Raw genomic sequence first — 21032 nt, forward strand, 5'->3', positions numbered from 1 at the left:
CATGATTTATAATCCCAGCTTTCATGCTTCTTGGCTGCTTTTCACCAGTCTCCACATTGCTTTTGGATGACCTTATGCTACTCCTGGTGCAAAAATGTAAGCAGTTCTTCTTTGTTTGATGGCTTGTGACTATCAATCTTCCTCTTGATTACATTCCAGAGGTTTTCAATGGGGTTCAGGTCTGGAGATTGGGCTGGCCATGACAGGGTTTGATGTGGTGATCCTTCATCCACACATTGATTGACCTAGGTTTGTCCTGCTGGAAAAAAAAAAGTCTTCAGAGTTGGGGAACATTGCCTGAGCAGAAGGAAGCAACTGTTTTTCCAGGATAACCTTGTATGCGGCTTGATTCATACGTCCTTCGCAAACTTTAATCTGCCCAATTCCTGACCAATTTCTAGAGTAAGGTAATCTTCTCTGATGAGTCTAATTTTCAGCTTTGCCCAACACCTGGTCGTCTAATGGTTAGACGGAGACCTGGAGAGGCGTACAAGCCACAGTGTCTTGCACCCACTGTGAAATTTGGTGGAGGGTCGGTGATGATCTGGGGATGCTTCAGCAAGGCTGGAATTGGGCAGATTAAAGTTTGCTAAGGGCGTATGAATCAAGCCGCATACAAGGTTATCCTGGAAAAACAGTTGCTTCCTTCTGCTCAGGCAATGTTCCCCAACTCGGAGGACTGTTTTTTCCAGCAGGACAATGCGCCATGCCACACAGCTAGGTCAATCAATGTGTGGATGAAGGACCACCACATCAAAACTCTGTCATGGCCAGCCCAATCTCCAGACCAGAACCCCTTTGAAAACCTCTGGAATGTAATAAAGAGAAAGATGGATAGTCACAAGCCATCCAACAAAGAAGATCTGCTTACATTTTTGTACCAGGAGTGGCATAAGGTCATAAAACATTAGTATTGTTGTTTCTAAATGATTATGAACTTGTTTTCTTTGCATTATTTGAGATCTGAAAGCAATGCATTTTTTTGTTATTTTGACCATTTCTCATTTTCTCAAAATAAATACAACATTTATTGCTTGGAAATTTGGAGACGTTGTCAGTAGTTTATAGAATAAAAGAACAATTTACATTTTACTCAAAAATATACCTATAAAGAGAAATCAGAAAAACTGACAATTTCGCAGTGGTCTCAATTTTTACCAGGTGTGTGAGTGTGTATAGAATTTTTACCAGAGCTGTATATACGGTATGTCCTCTAAGTAGATCTAGTAAATACATTGGGGCACTACATGTATTAAAATCTATCATACTTTTTTTTTTTTTTTACACTGGATTTCTACTTCTCTTCATCAATAAGAATCTCTTCTAACTTAACAAACTTTTTTTTCTCCTGGGAACAAAGGAAGATGTGAAATTGCTTGGACTTGGTATGATAATTAGAAGTTGACTTTTCATAACTGAATTTCTAGAGTTTTATCATTGGCAATTTAATAGCAATGAATAAGAAATTCTGCAAACAAGTCAAGAACGAATGGCAAGGTACAAGGTTGCTGTAGCGAAGCGCACAACTTCAAGGTGACGTGTGATGAGCAGCAGTCATGAGTTAGAAAACTAACCTATCATAATAAGGTTATTATAGAAAACGTCAGGGAGGGGACATAATGATTCTAAATATTCGATAAAGAACTTATTGAGATGAAGCTGGAATAAGGATGAAAAATACATCAATATGAAAGAAAAGGCCAAGGATATTTTTTAATAAGTATCTTAAGTGCAGAAGGTGACATTCAACAGCAAAGATATACACATATATCCACCTGGAGATAACAGCAAAGTTTCACACTGGAGACATCTTCCAAGAATATATGAACCAGCTGCAGCAATATTTCCTAATGTTCCTGGATTGGAAACGCTCCATCTGAAAACTGTAGTGATTAAAGGGAATCTGTCAGCAGGTTTTTGCTTGGTAATTAAGAGAGCAGCCTCATATCCGAGGGCCACATTGTCATACTGAATCAATCTGAAGGGCCGCAAAAAAACGTAAAGGGGTACTTACATGAATACATCAGCAGAACCAAGTCTTGAGTATTTAAGAAGGATTTGGAGAGTTTCTGCTAAAAAAATAAAATAAGTGTGGATACATCCAACTTACACTGAGTTTTTGGAGCAGAAACTCAACTAAATACTTTTGAGGATTTTTCAGTTTTAAAATGAAGCACTTTATGAATTGCACCATGACATAACCAAGACCACATCAGTACATGAATACATCACCAAGACCACATCAGTACATGAATACATCACCAAAACCACCATCAGTACAGGAATATGTCACTAAGCTTAGTAGTGACCAACTGCAGGTCAAGGTCAGTCCCACATACATTTGTAGCAGATGAACCTGCAAATTACAGTATGTTCTTAACAATGGTAAGAAGATGCTAGGCATTATCAGTCATCAGATTGCAGACCATACAGAAACCACAGTACTGATGAGACGTAAACAGAATCATTTCATCAAATCTATTTTGTATCCAACTCTTTTGTCGTAGTACCAATGCCATGATGATGTTTCACATCCACAGCTGGTCTCTGTAGACTTCTCTCTTCTCCAGTCTACTGCATCACATCCCGACCTGGTGCCCTTAAAAATAAAAGTATCAATATACATATAAATCAAAATATCTCCCATGCTGCCACCCATAAATAGATAATCGACCCTTGTTGTGCTCCCTGCACAAAATATCCCTCACATCCTGCACCGCTCCACAATGTTCCCCCACTCCCTGAATCGCTCCACAATGTCCCCCATGCCCTACACCGCTCCATAATGTCCCCCCACCCCCTGCACCACTCGATAATGTCCGCCCACACCCTGAACCATGCCATAATATCTCCCAGACTCTGCACCGCTCCATAATGTCCTCCTGCACCGCTACATTTGTCCCACACTGCTCCATAATGTCACCCACATCCCGCACTGTTCCATAATGTTGATCCACATCCTGCTCAGTTTCATAATGTTTCCCCACATTCTGCACCACTCCACAATGTTCCCCCATACCCTATATCGCTCCATAATGTCCCCCACACCCTGCACCGCTCAATAATGTCCCCTTACATCTTGCACCGCTTTATAATAGTCCCCAGACCCTGCATTGCTCCATAATATCTTCCCGCACCCTGCACCACTTCATAATGTTCTCCTGCACCGCTCCATAATGTCTACTACATCCTGCTCAGCTTCATAATGTTCCCCCACACCCTGCTCTGCTCCATATGTCTGACACTCTGCACCACTCCATATGTCCACACCACTCCATAGCATCCCCCACATCATGCGCCGCTCCATAATATCCCCCATTCCCTGCTCCACTCCATAATGTTCCTCCACACTCCGCACCGCTCCATAATATTCATAACAGAAGAAGCAAAGATGTGCCCTGCAGAAAGGATCACAATAAATGAAAGTTTATTGAAAAACTGCAAAAAAACACTAACAATGAAAACCATTAAAAGCAGAAATAAAAAACACAGAAATTCTGAAACACAGAATCTACCCACAAAAGACCAAAGGCTAACCCTATATATTGATGTACTGTATATAATAAGGGTGTTTATAAAAGAGCCACATATGAGAAGATGCACAATACAAACAATAAGTTAATATAAGAGTTAATAAAACAGTACAAAACTACATACCTGATATACAAGAATCAAATTAATGTTTTGTGCAAAATGAAAAAACAGATGAGGAAAAACAGCCAAATAGCAAATAGGGGAAGTGCCCCACGCATATCACATCTAACAGAGAGGCTTCCTCAGAGGCACAACACTCCATAATATTCCCCACACCGATCCACAATATTCCCCCACACCCTGCACCGCTCCACAATGTCCCCCCACACATTGCACTGCTCCATAATGTCCCCCCACACATTGCACTGCTCCATAATGTCCCCCCACACATTGCACTGCTCCATAATGTCCCCCCACACATTGCAATGCTCCATAATGTCCCCCCACACCCTGCACCGTTCCACAATGTTCCCCCACCCCGCACCATAATATGTGCCAGTAAATTATACATTGCATGTATTACATTATGCTTACATCAGATGACATAGTAAAAACCTTTTGACAGATCCCCTTTAAAGCACCACTCCAGCTTTTTCCCCCCCCCCCCCCGTGGCCCTTTCTTATACTCATCTGCAACAGTCCATTGTTTTCCAGCGTCACTCTGGTCGGTCTCTGGTGACTTGTGACTCGCCAGCTGCCCCAGGGTTTTATGGAGAGCACCGGAGCTCACAACTTAATACAAATCTATGAAAGCCTCGTTCTGGCTCTTATAGACTTGTACTGACTACTTAAGACTAGTGGTGGGAAATAATACTTAAGAGTTTATGCATGGCCGTCACACTGCTTCTTGGTTCGCTCATTAAATCTCATGAATATTCCGTGCTTCCCCCCACCCACCCTCTGTGACTGCATTTGTGATTGGTTGCAGTTAGACTGCTGAAGTCTGTGATTAGTTGTCCTCACACTAGATGTCTAGGTCCCATAACTAGAATGTAAAAACAAAAAATTAGATAAAATGACGTGGGTCTCCCGTATTTTGATACCAAGAGCAGAAAAAGCAGACAGCTGGAGGCTGTGTATCAAAATAAGAGGGACCCCATGAGGCTTTTTTTTTAAAAAAAATATTTAAATAAACAATTTAAAAAAACGGTGTGCAGTGCTCCCCACTCCCCTCCCCCAATTTTGATAGCCAGCCAAGACAAAGCAGACAGCTGAGGGCTGCTATTCTCAGGCTCGGGAGGCCCATGGTTATCAGCATGTCATGATTGCCCAGATGGTAGCAAATCGGGGTAATATAAGTAGTTCATGACAGCTTTGATTTGTTTAAAAAAATCCGCTTTGTCATCAAGACCGGGGTTAGTAATGGGTAGGGGTCTAGGAGACCCCCCTCATTAATAATCGTGTAAGTAAAAAATATGAAAACACAGGAAAAAAAAAAATCCACCCTTTTCCTCTAATTCATTACCCCCTAATACACCCCTTCAGGTTCGACATAAACTACAGACACGACGTCTCATGATGATACTGGCACTTCACACATCCTGAGGTCACATTGCGCGGTCACATTAGAGAACACAACTGAGCACTGCGGTGTCAGGGATACTTTGATGGGGCTGCAGCTGTGAGAGCGGAGATGTCAGTGAGTACCCAGCTGTCTGTTTCCACGGTACCCCAGTTGTGACCTCAGGCGAACTCAAACTCACCTAAGGTGAACTCAATGCCAGATTACTGGCTTAGGCTACGTGCACGCGTTGAGTATTTGGTTGCAGAATATCTGCAGCTGTTGTCAGAAAAATGCACCAAATCGCGATGCAGTTTTGATGCATATTTCTGCCAGGAAATGCAGATTTCTGCAACAAATTTCTGCACCAGATCGGCATCTCCTGGCAGAAAATTGCATCAATACTGCATCACGTTTTTGGTGCAACAAATTTCTGCATCAGAACCGTATCTCCTGGCAGAAAAACGCGTCAAAAGCCCATTGCGTATTTTGGTGCATTTTCCTGCCAGCAGATGCAGGTTTGATGCAAATTTCTGCACCAAGTCTGCATCTCCTGGAAGATAAATGCATCAAAACCGTATGGCGCTTTCCTGCCAGAAGATGGAGATTTTCTGCAACCAAATACTCAACATGTGCACATAGCCTAAGCCGGTAATCTGGCATTGAGTTCATAGAGTTCACCTGAGGTGAGTTCACAGAGGTTCACAGTTGGGGTACCGTGGAAACAGACAGCTGTGAACTTACCCTTACCGCTCTCACAGCTACGTATGTCCCTGATGCCGCAGTTCTCGGTCGCATTTTCTAATGTGACCGTACATTACAATCTCAGATGAGCCGGGATCGTTTTGGGACGTTGTGTCTGTAGATTATGTCAAACCCGCAGGGTTGTTTTGGGCTTAATTAATTGGAGAAAGAGGGTGGTTTTTTTTGCTTAATAAAGCATTTTTCTCTGTTTTGTGTCTATTTCTTTTTACCTACTCAATAATGGGGCAGGAATCTCATTACTGAATTTCCCCGTGGCTGTCACACTGCTTCCGGGTCAGATCAATAAAGTTCATAAATATGCACTGCTTCCCCTAGCTCACCCTCTGTAACAGTGTCTGTGATTGGTTGCAGTCCTGTTTCTCCAGCCCACCCTCTGTGCCAACATCTGTGATTGGTTGCCCTCACACTAGCTGTCTGGGTCCCCAAAGTGGTGTAAAGATAAATAATTGGAAAAAATCCCCCGTATCTTGATACCCAGCGCCGATAAAGTAGACAGCTACAGGTTGCAGCCCCCTGCTGTGTGCATTATCTTGGCTGTGTATCAAAATACGAGGGACCCGTGCATTTTAATTTTTAATTAGTAAATAAATAATTTTAAAAATTATCTTAGCGTCCCCCCAATTTTGATACCCAGCCAAGATAAAGCAGACAGCTGGGGGATGGTATTCTCAGGTTGGGGAGGTCCATGGCTTTTGGGCCCTCCCCAGCCTAAAAGTAACAGCCTGCAGCTGACCAGAACTGGCGCAACCATTAGATGCGCTAATTCCGGCGCTTACCCGGCTCATCCTGATTGACCTGATGCGGTGGCAATCGGAGTAATATAAGGGGTTAATGACAGCTGTGACTTATTAAAAAAAATCACAGCTGCCATCAAGTCTGAGGTCTATGAGACCCCTGCGCCCATTACTAACCTTGTAAGTCAAAGGAAAAACACAAAACAGAGAAAAATCCTTTATTTAAAGAAAACAACAACCCTTGTTCCCCAATTTAGTAACCTCCAAAATAGCCCTTAAGGTTAAAAAGCAATTCACATGAAGTCCCATGACGATCCCGGCTCTGCTACATCTTGAGGTCTCAGTGCATGGTCACATTAGAAAACGTGTCCGAGCACTGCTGCATCAAGGACACAATGACTGAGCCCCAGCTGTGAGCGGTGACACTACTGAGTTCACCTGAGGTCACAGCTGGGGTTCCCACAGTACCCCAGTTGTGATCTCATGTGAACTGACGAGAACTGAACCCATTGTACTCAGTGACTTCACTGTAGGTGAAGTCATTGAACTCAATGCCGGATTAGACGATGTGCACACATTGACTATTTGGTTGCAGATATTTATGCACCAAATCTGCATCAAAATGAATGTGGTATCGGTGCGTTTTTTTACCAGGAGATGCAGATTTGGTGCAAGAATGTCTGCAACCAAATACTGAACGTGTGCACATAGCCTAATCAGTCAGTGTGTCCCTGCCCCACAATGATCGGTCACATTTTCTAATGTGACCATGCACTGCTACCTCAGGATGCAGCAGAGCCGAGATTGATGTGGGACCTCCTGTGAATTGTTGAATCTGCAAGGGTGTTTTGGGGGTTAAGAAATTGGAGAAAGAGGGTGTTTTTTGTTTGTTTTTAAAATAAAAGCTTTTTCTGTGTGTTTTTTGTGTCTCTTTTTAATTGCACGATTAGTAACGGTGGGTGTTTAATTTTTTGACAAATCAGTTATTAACCCCGAATATTACCCAGTTGCCACTACACCAGGGCAATTGAGAGGAGTCAAATAAGTGTCGCAATTTGGCTTATCTAGTGAATGCGCCAATTGGGACGACTGCATGCTGATATTTTTAGGCTGGGGAGGACCCATTAACCATGGGCCTCCCCAAACTTGAGAATACCAGACCCAAGCTGTGTGCTTTATCTTGGCTGGGTATCAAAAATGGTGGGGACCCCCAAGATGTTTGTTGTTTTTTATTTATTTTAGTAATTTAAAGAAGAAAAAAAAACACATGAGGGGGGGGGTCGCTCATATTTGAATATATAGTCAAAATAACAAGCACAGCTGGGGCTGCACCCTGTAGCAGTCTGCTTTATCTGCATTGGGTATCAAAATACGGGGGACCCTACACAATGTTTTACAATTATTTATTTTTAAACTCCACTTTTTGACCCAGACAGCTAGTGTGAGGGCATAAATCACAGATGTTGGCACAGAGTGCGGGCTGGGGGAAGCTGTGAATATTCATAAGGGTTAATGACCGGACCTGAAAACAGCGAGACAGCTGTGGGAAACAAGGAAAGTATAATTCTCCTGCTTTAATAACTACACATCATTTCTTTTTTACATTGAGTATTTGGTTGAAGACAATTCTGCACCAAATCTGCAGCTCCTGGCAAAAAAACACAGTGACCCGACATCAAAACTCAAGGAATTTTGGTGCGTTTTTTTGCCGGGATATGCAGATTTGGTGCAGAAATATCAGCAACCAAATACTGAACATGTGCATATAGCCTAATCCGGTAACCCGGCATTGAGTTCAAGGACTTCACCTGAGGTCACAGCTGGGGTTCCCGTGGCAAAGACTGCCCTGAAACTAGATCAAAATGCATGCGGTATCGGTGCTGATTTTACCAGGAGATAAAGATTTGGTTCAGAAATTTCTGCAACCAAATACTCAATGTGTGCAGATTGCCTAATCCGGTTATCTAGTATTGAGTTGAATGACTTCACCTGAGGTGAGGTCACCGAGTTCAATAAGTTCACCTCAGGTCAGTTCACAGCTGGGGTACCATGGGAACCCCAACTGTGACCTCAGGTGAAGTCACTGAACTCAATGCTGGATTACCGGATTAGGCTATGTGCACACATTCAGTATTTGGTTGCAGATATTTCTGCACAAAGTCTGCATCTCTTAGCAAAACATTGCATCAATACTGCATGCATTTTGATGCAGTTTTTTACAGCAGTTTCAGATTTGGTGCAGAAATGTCTACAACCAAACAGGCAATGTGTGCACATTGCCTGATCCAGCACTGAGTTCAATTACTTCACCTGAGGTGAGGTCACCGAGTTCAACTCAGGTCAGTTCATCTGAGGTTACAGCTTGCGTACCATGGAAACCCCAGCTGTGACTTCAGGGGAAGTTGTGTTACGCACACTGAGTATTTGGTTGCTGACATTTCTACACTAAATTTGCATCTCCTGGCAAAAACACACCATGATGCAGCATTCGTTTTCTTGTAGTTTTGGTGCAATTTATTGTCAGGAGCTGCATAGTTGGTGCAGAAACTTCCGCAATCAAATACTCAATGTGCACACATCCCCTAATCCGACATTGAGTTAATTGACTAAAAAACTGGAGAAAGAGAATGTTTTTTTTTTTTTTTTTTAAATAAACGATTTTCCTCTACATCTTCTGTTCATTTCTTTTGACTTACAGGGCTAGTAATGGGTATTGTTATAGCCATTAAGAACCTCGGGCTTGAGGACAGCTGTGATTTTTTATTTTGACAAATCACAGTTGTCATTAACCGCTTATATTACCCCAACTGCCACCGCTGCAGGGCAAATCAGGACGAGCCAAGTAAAGCACCAGAGATTAGATGCGCCAATTCTGCACTGGCTGCAGGCTCCTATTTTTAAGCTGGTGAGGGCCCAATAATCATGAGAACCTCAAGCCTGAGAATACCAACCCCCAGCTGTCCGCTTTACCTTGGTCAAAATTGAGGGAACCTCACAATGTTTTTTTTTTAAATTGTTTATTTAAATAATTTAAAAAAACAAAACCATATGGTGTCCCTCGTATTTTGATACACAGCCAAGATAACACACACATCTGGGGGCTGCAGCCTCCAGCTGTCTGCTTTATCTTTGCTGGGTATCAAAATATGAGGGACCTTGCACCATTTTTTCCAATTATTTATTGTTACACTCCACTTTGATGACCCAGATAGCTAGCGTGAAGGCAACCAATCACAAACGCTGGCACTTTGGTTGCAGTCCTGCTTCCCCTGCCCACCCTATCACAGACAGTGTTACAGAGGATGGGCGGGGAAAGCAGTGCATATTCATGAACTTATTGGACCTGGAGGCAGTGTGACAGCTGCAGGGAAACTTAGGAAGTATAATTCTCCTAATTTACTCTGAACACATTTGTCGCAGAAACCAGTTTTGAGTCAGAAATGCATCCAGGTATCTTCCCCAATGCTGTTCCCATTCAGCTCAGCACTTTTCCATCCATTGCAGCATTTTTACAGCCCTCCCAGACCTACTTCCAAGGTCCTGCAGAAAATTTGCGTTTCCAATTGACTTGCATTAGGTTCATTATTGGGCACGACTACATGAATATTAGAAATTATTTGGCAAGAAGAATCGGATCCCAAATATTTGACTATTCACCCATCTGTAGTAGTGAGCTGGGCCAATGACGTTGCGCCTACACATACTTACCTAATGGGAAGTAAGATATGCCATTGCTTAAAGGGTTTCCCTGGTGTAAACATTATCACCGTCCCCCAGGATAGAAAAAGAGACCGGAACTTCATTCTTCGGATGAATTTAAATAAATTTTATTTGAACAAAAAAAAAAAAATCACAGTTGCATCAAATAACGGGACGCGTTTCGGCTCTACTTGAGCTTTTTTACATGTAGTACAAAAATAGAAAAACAAAACATAACAGAGCATATTATTAGCCAGCTGGGTGGAAAAACATGAATGACACCATCTTTATTACATATTAATGAGCGTGAACAACCAATGATCATATATGAAAAAAATACATTAAATATATAGAGAGAAATATATTAAGTACATGCATGCAATAATACACTTGCAGAACCATGATTTATCTTTAAAAAAAATTATGAATGACGTCAAAATATGAAATGACTAATAATTCAAATTAATTAATGACGAAAACTGACTTGGAATAAAAACAAAGAAGAAAAAATGTTATATAAAGCTGAGAACTTCATATCTTTAGACCCAAAGCTTCCAAAGTTTGCAACCTATGCATCCAGTAATCCTCCCATTTTGTGGGTTGATTTCTTTTAAGAAGTTTTCCTTGACTGCTCGTTTTCTTGGTTGATCAAATAGTAGATTTACATTGCCTTATGAAACTATTTGGCCCCCTTGAATTTTTCAAAATTTTCCCACATTTCAGGCTTCAAAATTTTAATGTTATGGTGAAGAATGAACAACAAGTGGGACACAATTGTAAAATTGAACGAAATTTATTGCTTATTTTAAACTTTGAAAAAAAAAAAAATAACTGAAAATTGGGACGTGCAATATTCATCCCCTTTCTTTCAGTGCAGCAAACTCACTCCAGAAGTTCATTGAGGATCTCTGAATGATCCAATGTTGTCCTAAATGACTGATGATGATAAATATAAGCCACTTGTGTGTAATCAAGTCTCCGTATAAATGCACCTGCTCTGTGATAGTCTCCGTGTTCTGTTTACAGCGCAGAGAGCATCATGAAGACCAAGGAACACAACAGGCAGGTCCGTGATACTGTTGTGGAGAAGTTTAAAGCTGGATTTGGTTACAAAAAGATTTCCAAAACTTTAAACATCCCAAGGAGCACTGTGCAAGCGATCATATTGAAATGGAAGGAGTATCATACCACTGCAAATCTACCAAGACCCAGCAGTCCATCCAAACTTTCATCTCAAACAAGAAGACTGATAAGAGATGCAGCCAAGAGGCCCATGATCACTCTGGATGAACTGCAGAGATCTACAGCTGAGGTGGGAGACTCTGTCCATAGGACAATAATCAGTTGTACACTGCACAAATCTGGCCTTTATGGAAGAGTGGCAAGGAAAAATCCATTTCTCAAAGATATCCATAAAAAGTGTTGTTTTAAGTTTGCCACAAGCCACCTGTCAGACACACCAAACATGTGGAAGAAGGTGCTCTGGTCAGATGAAACCAAAATCGAACTTTTTGGGCACAATGCCAAACGATATGTTTGGCGTAAAAGCAACACAGCTCATCACCCTGAACACACCATCCCCACTGTCAAACATGGTGGTAGCAGCATCTTGGTTTGGGCCTGCTTTTCTTCAGCAGGGACAGGAAAGATGGTTAAAATTGATGGGAAGATGGATGGAGCCAAATACAGGACCATTCTTGAAGAAAACCTGTTGAAGTCTGTAAAAGACCTGAGACTGGAACGGAGATTTGTCTTCCAACAAGACAATGATCCCAAACATAAAGCAAAATCTACAATGGAATGGTTCACAAATAAACGTATCCAGGTGTTAGAATGGCCAAGTCACAGTCCAGACCTGAACCCAATCAAGAATCTGTGGAAAGAGCTGAAAACTACTGTTCACAAACGCTTCCATCCAACCTCACTCAGCTCCAGCTGTTTACAAAGGAAGAATGGGCGAGAATTTCAGTCTCTCGATGTGTAAAACTGATAAGATATACCCCAAGCGACTTGTGCTGTAATCACAGCAAAAGGTGGTGCTACAAAAGAATTAACTTAAAGGGGATGAATAATATTGCACGCCCCAATTTTCAGTTATTAATTATTTATAAAAGTTTAAAATAAGCAATACATTTCATTCAACTTCACAATTGTGTCCCACTTGTTGATTCTTCACCAGAACATTAAAACGTTTATCTTTATGTTTGAAGCCTGAAAAGTGGGAAAAGGTTGAAAAATTCAAGGGGCCGAATACTTTCGCAAGGCACTGTATGTTTCGAGAGTCACCATTTTCATAGTGGTTTCTTCCATAGATAATAAACCACATGGGCAATACAAAATTTCTTCATTCAATCTATTTTTTTTCTTTTAGGATGAAGATTGGTCGTTCAGACTCATGACTATGTAATGAAATGTCAAATTTTCGCACCCAGTCGGCTACTAAAATATTCTGCATTCTTTTTGTACTACCTTTCAAACAAGCTCGTGTAGAGCCGAAACGCTTCATGTTATCTGATGCAACCACCAGTTTCTCCAGTGCTGACTGGATTTCTTTCTCTTGTGTTCCGCAGGATAGGTGATATCTTATTAATCACTGGGGAAAGATCGGCAAAAGAAGAACTTTAATCCTGGTTAGAATGGAGAAAAAGTGCACATGCTTGACCACCGCTCCGCGCATGGATATATTCGGCAACCTCATAGAGAATGAGGACTCTCCGTTCTAATGAAGATATAAATTCAATGTTCTGCCGATCTCTTTCGAGTCCCAGTGGTCAGACACCCACCTGTCAATATTTTATCGTATATCCAATGGATGAGTGATGACTTGTCTTCACCAGAAAACCCCTTTAAGAAACTCATTTGGTGTCTAACCTGAGAACCTGCGAATTAAGATCTGATTCAACCATTTTTCCTCTGGCCAGGGGCATACTTGGCCAATTGCTGCACTGTGGTTTCATACCCTACACAGACAGATGGCCCGGAGTTCGGTTGTACTGGGAAAAACAGGTCAGTAAATAAAATATCAATTCAGGAACACATTTTCCACACATTAGTGTCAAATACCACTCATAGCCTACAATCGGTCCTTGTGGTGTCCATGTGTGCTTCGTTACGTGTATGGACAGCACCTGTTGAAGTACTCTTATGCTATTGTTCTGTTTTCCCTCCCAGGAAAGGTACCAATACATTAAAAAATGGATACCATTATTAACAATTGGGTATGTCCCTATGTCCAACATTGATTGGACACGTCCTACTTCCATGGGACACAGACGTCAATTTAATCAATTATCTCAAGGAAGAAGAATGTTACAACCTAGAGGGCCAAGAAAACATGAACTGGAGATTGAGGAACACAAGTATTTACCGACGAGTAACAGAACAGATGCCATAAGCAGTGATGGACACCCTCGGGGTTGCCTATTGTTGGCACACTTACCCTTCCTCGATCAACATTGGGGTGCTGAGTGGTTCCATATCTTCCGCAGTTATTAGTTGGTTAACGAGAGTGTGCGACTGAGGGTCTATACTTCGTGTTTGAGATGGTATCAAAGCAGACTGAGTAGAGTAGTTATAAAGATGAGGTAGATACTGATAGTGCGTTGGTCCGGGTGTCCCCATATATTGTTCCCGTAGAGCAGCAAATCCATTCAGCTCCAGTGATCTACTGTAAAAAGGATGCAGACAACAACATCAGCCTCACGTGAGACATAAACCAGGTCAACCATCATGATGAGCCACATGTTACCTAGAGGAGGGGGTGGATACAGGTGAAGGCTGGTTGCTCTCAGATACTCCATTGCCTGGAGAACTGTGGTCACTGTCTCCATTGTTACTCCAAGAAGTATTGGCCTCCTCCTCAAACTCTTGACCGGACATTATTCTTTCAATCTCTTCTTCTGAAATCTGAAAGAAGAGATTATAGAATAATACGCCCATGAGATTAATACTGTGATTCTGCGACGAGCGTTACAACCTGTGATGTCCCCTAATGCAAGTAATAAGGGTAATTCGATCTACCTTGTAATAATAGGTTCACCAACCAAGAGTATTTCCACATGTTAAGTATTTGCTGCGGCTTTTCCATGCATTAAAAAAAGTGTTTTGGAAGCGTTTTAGATGAATAAAAGTAGCTTTATTACACATTTAAAGGGGTTGCCCACTACTTGGCGGTACTGTGATGGGGTTGTCCCGCTGTCCTGACAGGTCAGGGATTTCACCGACTTCCAACCGCTACGTGCTATTTGCCTTGGAACAGGATCAACTCTACTTAGGACTTGAATTTTCGCCGGTCTCAGAGTTGGAGAAGTGAACAGTGTCAATTTACATTATACAATTTTCAAAAGATGAATGGGAATTTTTTTCACTTGCAAAATCGATTTCATTCACGATGAACGAGTGTTTTTGGACACATTCACATCACACAGTTATCGCCAAAGATGAGTGGTGAACGTTGGACTGACGGAATATCAGGCAGTGTAAATGCGCCTTAACTTTAGGGTCCCCGAACTGAGTGGCATCCTGGCATGAATACTCCAGACAAAGCGTTGACTTTTCTTGCTAATAAAGCTAAGCTTTGTTTAGTATGGATTACTTTAATTAGCTATACTGTAGTAACGGGCGCAACCGCAAAGACAACACAGAAAACAGCAAGCGCCTCTGCCCAAGGTGGGTAACCAATGTGGTCGAAGAGAGTTCAACTTTGGCCAGAGGGGCCTGCGGGCTTCTTCCAAGAAGGAACACTGTGCTTAGACTAACCCGACAAGTCAGCAGTGCTTTAACCTCGGACAGTGCTCTGCACCATTGCTGCATTCTGAACCTATGTGACATTGCCAGTCATCATCTCCACTACAATCTAAGAAAAAGACTGATGGCACATCCTACCTTTCTTCTAATGTGAACAGGTGCAAACTGTACATGAAACATAGTAACAAAAAGGAGTCAGTTACACTCTGTAATGCTAAAAAATTTGGAACGATGAATATGGAAATACGAGGGGCTGCTGATAAGTCTTTGGCTTTACCCAGAAAGAAACGAGATAGGGTGATGAAACTTTCCATTTATTCCACATCCTCTCCACTGATGTCAATACACTTCTTACATCGGTATTCCAAGTTCTGTAAGCCTAGCAAAAAGAAGGATTTCGTTTGTGTTTCAAACCAGGCATCCGTAGAAGCCATGGCATCAGATATGGTATGAAATTTGGTACCCTTGAGGTGTTTCTTCAGGTTTGGAAACAGATGAAAGATGGAGGGAGCTAGATCTGGTGAATAAGGTGGGTGGTCACCAGCAGGAATCCCAGCTCTGCCAGTTTTGCCGTGGTCGCTTGTGCAGTGTGAGCGGAGGCGTTGTCTTGCAGGAACAAGATTCCTTTGGACAGCTTGCCGCACCTTTTGGCCTTCAGTGCTGTTCTCAATTGATCCAAAAGTTCAATGTAATACCTTGCATTGATAGTGAAACTCTTTTGAAGGTAGTCCACTAGCAGCACGCCCTCCTTATCTCATAACACAGACGCCATTACCTTAGTGGCTGATTTTTGCACCCTGAACTTCTTTGGAGGAGGAGAACCATTGTGCCTCCACTCTTTTGACTGCTCCTTCTTTTCAGGGTCATACAAATAAATCCAGGTCTCATCCATAATGACAAGTCGATCCAGGAAGTTCTTATCAGTCCAGAAACACTGACAAATGGATTGGGAAGTTTTCACTCGCATGCTTCTCGGATCTGTTACCAATCATTTGGGGACCCACTTTGCAGATCGCTTCCTCATGTCCAAATGTTCATGGCTAATGTCCCAAACACGTTCACGGGAAACCCCCATGATGTCTGCTATTGCTTTAGCTGCAATTCGTGGATTCTACAGTATGAGGTTGTGCACAGCATCGACGATCTCTGGAACAACCACCACTCTTGGTCGTCCAGGACCATCCTCATCATTGGTGCTGAAGTGGCCCGTTTTACATTTGGCAACCCAGTACTTAACTGTGGAATATGAAGGGCATTGATCCTCCAATGTCTGTGACATATCCCCATGAATATCCTTCACGGACTTGTCTTGCAGAAACAATAATTTTATCACTCCTCTGCTCTCAGTTGCTGTGAATATCGCATTAGACTCCACCATTTTGTTTTCCCGCGTGCGTAGAACACTGTTGCATAGGCAACAAACACAAAATTTTGAAAACATATATTAGACACCTAAGGCTTTCATGTGATATAAGATTCGTTACCATAGAAACAAAAACAAAAAAAATCACAAAGCCAAAGCCTTATCAGCAGCCCCTCGTATAGGCATGCATTACTGTTATGAAAAACATGTAAAAATTGAGATACTTAGCACACAAAAATGGCCAGTTTTATGTGAGCCCAACAGCCAATGGCAAGGCAACCTTTTTACAAATATCTTAGCACCACAGAGTTAAATGGTCTCCTTTTTGTTACTAGCATCTCCACTACAATCCTGTGCGAATGCCATGCTGCTGCTGCCCTTTATCTGTGTATAACAGAGAACAATAGAAGAAAATCGGGTTTTTATCAGCCGCGCCAATGATCACTTCTCAGGTATTCAGATTAATGGATCTTTTATTTTGCACAGGTCTACGCGTTTCTGGAGTCTCTGCTCCCTTCCTCAGGACCATCAGGCATAAGAACACATCAAATCTGATATCTGCCGTTTGGGTTGCTGCTGCCGTGATCCCAGTTTTCCATGCCTATATAGTAGTTGTGACTTTCACAACTTCATTTGATGAGTATTACTGCTCCCTGTCTTTACCCCCTGTGTTATTGGGGTAAAACCCTATTGCGCTTCTTTTCCACAGCTCTCTACTCATCGGCCCTTTAACTGTGTGGCAGATGTCGGTGACTTATTAGGGTATGTGCGCACACTGCAGGAATTTTCTGCACCAATAAACACAACTTCTGGCTGAAAAAGGCACCAAAAAAAGCATGCATTTTTTCTCACTGGATGGGTTTTCACAGAACCAGGGAAGAATGATGTTCAGGGACATGTGAAATTCTGAGACCACGTTAGGTGGTTCAAAACGAAAAATAATTGTATCATACAGAATTTTCAGGTAGGGTTCTCCTATTGATAAAGTTTGAAGTTATCCCACTCTTCTAGCTGTAGTTGTTGAAACCAAGAAGGAGGTTTTCAAGGATATGTCCTCAGGTCCGAAAAGGTAACCGGCTCAAAGGGAGGCTGTGTTAATTAATTAAGGACTATGTTTAGATTTCAGAGGGGAACCAAGTTGGTCTGTCTAGATCGCAGTCTGCCGGCCAAAGTCATGAACCTCTTAATCCAATGGTGGCTTGCAAGGTTTTGGTCAAAGAAAGAACCTACGTCCGAAACCTGGACCTTGGGTCTGAGGCCTTTTTCTAGTCCATTCTGAAGAAAATCTAAGATTTGAGCCATGTTAAGATGAAATGGATCTAAAGGATTGGGCCTACACCAGGAAATTATCTTCTTCCATATCTTCCCATACATGGCGTTTGTTACAAGTATTATGCTTTTTTTGAAGAGTCCTGATCAAACTGAGAGACCTCTGGTTCTCAGGATTGTGGTTTCCTAAGCTAGTCAGCCAAGTTCAAATTCCAGAGATCCGAATAATATAGGGAACCTTGATGGAGAAGGTTGTTGATCAGAAGCAGCATCAAGGGACCTTCCTGGGTTAGATTGAAGAGTGTCCCACATAGCTTCTTTTGGGCCACATGGGTGCTAACAAGTTTGTGGAGACTCTGTCTGCCCTGATTTTCTGCAGTGTCCTTGCCAGACCCAAAATCGGTGGGAAGGCGTATGCTAGCGTGAAGGTCCATGGATGGGCAAATGATTCCACTCCCAGACATGTGTCTCTTGGGTTTAATGAAAAGTAGAGGTCTACTTTGGTGTTTAGATGACTTGCAAAATTGTCTACCTCCGGAAGGCCCCATTTCGTGACTAACAGGTGGAACACTTGTGTCTACACTCCATTCACCTGGCTGACATCTCTGTTGCTGAGGAAGTCCACCTTGATGTTTGCAGAAGCATTCAGGTAGAAGGGCTGTTAGGGATAGGAAATGTTGCTCTGCCCAATAAAATGTTCTTGTGGAGACCATTTTCAGATTTTCGTGTTGCGTGCTTCCTTGGTGGCATAGACTGGCCACTGTTATGTTGTCTGAATTAATCTTTGCAAGGGACCCTTGGACCAAGTTTGTCACAGCTTTGAGAATTTGTTCTACCGCCTTCAGTTCTCTGAAGTTGGAAGACTTGAGGCTGATTTTGTATGTACAGAGTAACTGGAGGGATGTTTGTGCAACTATGGCTCCCCAACCTCTTCAGCTAGTATTTGTTGGGACTGTCACCAAGGAATCCCGATTCCAGCAAACACCTCTCCTTAGATGTTTTGGGATCGTTCACCAGGAGCGAGGCTTTTTCGCGGCCTGGTAGAGATCTTTTTGTTTAGAGATCTGGGGGATTTGTCACAAGAGAACAGGATGTGTGTTTGCAGGGATCTTGTTTGGAATTTGGTCCATGCTACTGCTTGAATGCATCCTGTCATGGTCTCTAACACAGACATTACCAATCTCAGAGTTACTGATCTCTGATCTCACAGAGAGAAGATTCTGGATTTTAGACTTGCCTATCCTCTGACAAAAAGGATGTTTGCTTGCAGGAATCCAGCAGAATGTAGAGAAACCTTGTCCTTGTGGAGGGGTTGTAGTCTGATTTCTGAGGATTTAGTATCCACCCCAACTTTTCCAGCAGCTTGAGGGCTTTGAGCTTGTGTTGCTGGTGCACCTAGGTTGAAGGAGCAATAATTAGTCAGTTGTAGAGATAAGGGACGATACAGATATTTTATTTTATGATAAATGCCACTGTTTCTGCCCTAACTTTGGTGAACATACGAGGCGCTGAGGAGATTCTGAATGGAAGTATGTTGTATGGAAAGTGGAGGATGTGGTAGTTTCAAGATAATGCAAATCTCAAGAACTTCCTGTGAGACTGGTGTATAAAAATGCGATAATAGGCATCTCTTAGATCAATTGTTGCGATCACAAGGTTTTGCCCAATTAATGGAAATGTGTATTTGATTGACTCCATCTGAACAGACTGTAGGTTTTGTGTTGGTTCAATAGGTTTAGATTATTATCCGGTGAGAGTCATTGGTCTTCTTTATCAGGAACAGATCATGAATCACCTTTCCCAATCGTTGCTTCTGGAACTGGGGATATTACTCCTGACATCTGGAGTTCCTGGAGACCTGATGCGAGTAGGCCTTGTGACCTCTGGGTTGTAAGGGAAATGACTCTTAGGTGATGTGGAGGATACCAGGTAAATTTGATCTTTAAGCCTTCTCCGATGGCATTCAGGACCTATTGGCTGAAGGATATCATTTGCCATTGGGAAAGAAATTTCTAGATGCAACCTCCTACCATGCTGGCATCATTGTTTGCCTTGATGTTCGTTTTGGGAGACAAAAATGTTTTTGCCTCTCCTGCCTTTGGGGTAACTTCAGTGCACTGTTTTTCCTTTACCTGTATATTGAGGAGGTTGGTTCTCTTGGGGACGAAAAAGCTTTTTCTTATGGTTTTTCTGTTCCGGTAGAGATTTTTTTCTTATCACTTACCTTTTCCAATAGTTCACCTAGAGCTGGCCCAAAAACATACTCTCCTTGAAAGGGAATGGAATAGAGATTAATTTTAGATTCAGTAGATTGCATCTGCCAGGAAGCCTGTAGCTTTTTGGCAAAGAGGATGGGTGGCAAGCAAGTCTTTTCTGGGTGTGCCTTGGGTGAGATGTTATTCAATCTGGTCCAATTATTTGAATAAAGATCTGGCCACACATGTAGTGGCCATGTTAGTTTTATGTAGAACTACTGATGTTTCCCAAGATTTTTTGATTAGACTCTCCATCTTGTGGTCCATTGGATCTTTGAGTTCAGAAGAATCTTCAAATGGCAGAGTCGTTCTTTTAGCTACCTGGGCGACCTGAACATCAACCTTCGGGATCTCCCAACATTTAGAAGATTCCTAGTCTTGTGGGAATCTGTGTCTCAGTTCACTCGGTAGAGGATTTGGTTCTGGATGTTTTCCTAGAAAACAAAACCCATTCTCTTTTTGGCTCTAAGTCCACCAAACATGTCAACTTGAACAGATCTAGTAGTTTTCTCTTGCTCAACTTCCATATTATTCCGAATTGCTCCCAATAGCTCCTCCATATCTTCAGCCCAGAAAAAATATTTCTTGCTGTCCAGGCCCGTCCGAAAATGAAATTAAGTCGTCCATGTCTTGTAACCCTTCAGGAATCGAAGATGGACCTTCCATGGAATCAGAATCTTCTATGGGATCGATTTTCCTCTTTTTTGATATTGGGGTTACTGAGGGCTTGACTGGAGAAGGAATTCAGAGATGATTGGACCTCTAAGTGTACAAGGACTTTAATTTAATCAATTAGGGATGGTTGTTCTTCTCTAATGATATTGTCAGTGCAAGGCTGGTATTACTTCTTAATATGGGAGGATGAGAGCTTTTTGGCACATACGGCTGGAAGTTTTCTTCATTGTGGGTGCAGGATTCTTGTCTCTATAAAAGGGGAGAAAAGAAAACTTTATAAGAACCTGCCCAAAGGGAGGAGAGAACTCATACATATCAAACATACGTAAGAGCTCAATATACAGTATGCATTCCTCCTTGCATACTGACCCCATCTCAGAGCACTTACTGGTCCATGGATAGTGCTGGGCTCTGCAGAAGCAGAGTGGGAAGACTGATCAGCCTCCATACATACAAAGATAGTGTCCTACTGTAACGTAGCCAGGGGCGGT

At 42.2% G+C, this 21032-nt stretch overlaps 1 protein-coding gene across 1 annotated transcript in view; it reads right to left on the reverse strand.

Moving 5' to 3' along the window:
• Positions 1-21032, reverse strand: part of NR6A1 (nuclear receptor subfamily 6 group A member 1) — a 399090-nt gene that overhangs the window by 40555 nt on the left and 337503 nt on the right. The window contains exons 6-7 of the mRNA XM_075322829.1: positions 13982-14139; positions 13673-13900 (exon numbers count right to left, since the gene is read on the reverse strand). Coding sequence (XP_075178944.1) covers positions 13673-13900; positions 13982-14139 — 386 coding nt within the window. The remainder of the gene's footprint in view (positions 1-13672; positions 13901-13981; positions 14140-21032) is intronic.

Source organism: Anomaloglossus baeobatrachus, chromosome 9 (genome assembly GCF_048569485.1).
Source record: "Anomaloglossus baeobatrachus isolate aAnoBae1 chromosome 9, aAnoBae1.hap1, whole genome shotgun sequence".
Lineage (NCBI taxonomy): Eukaryota > Metazoa > Chordata > Amphibia > Anura > Aromobatidae > Anomaloglossus > Anomaloglossus baeobatrachus.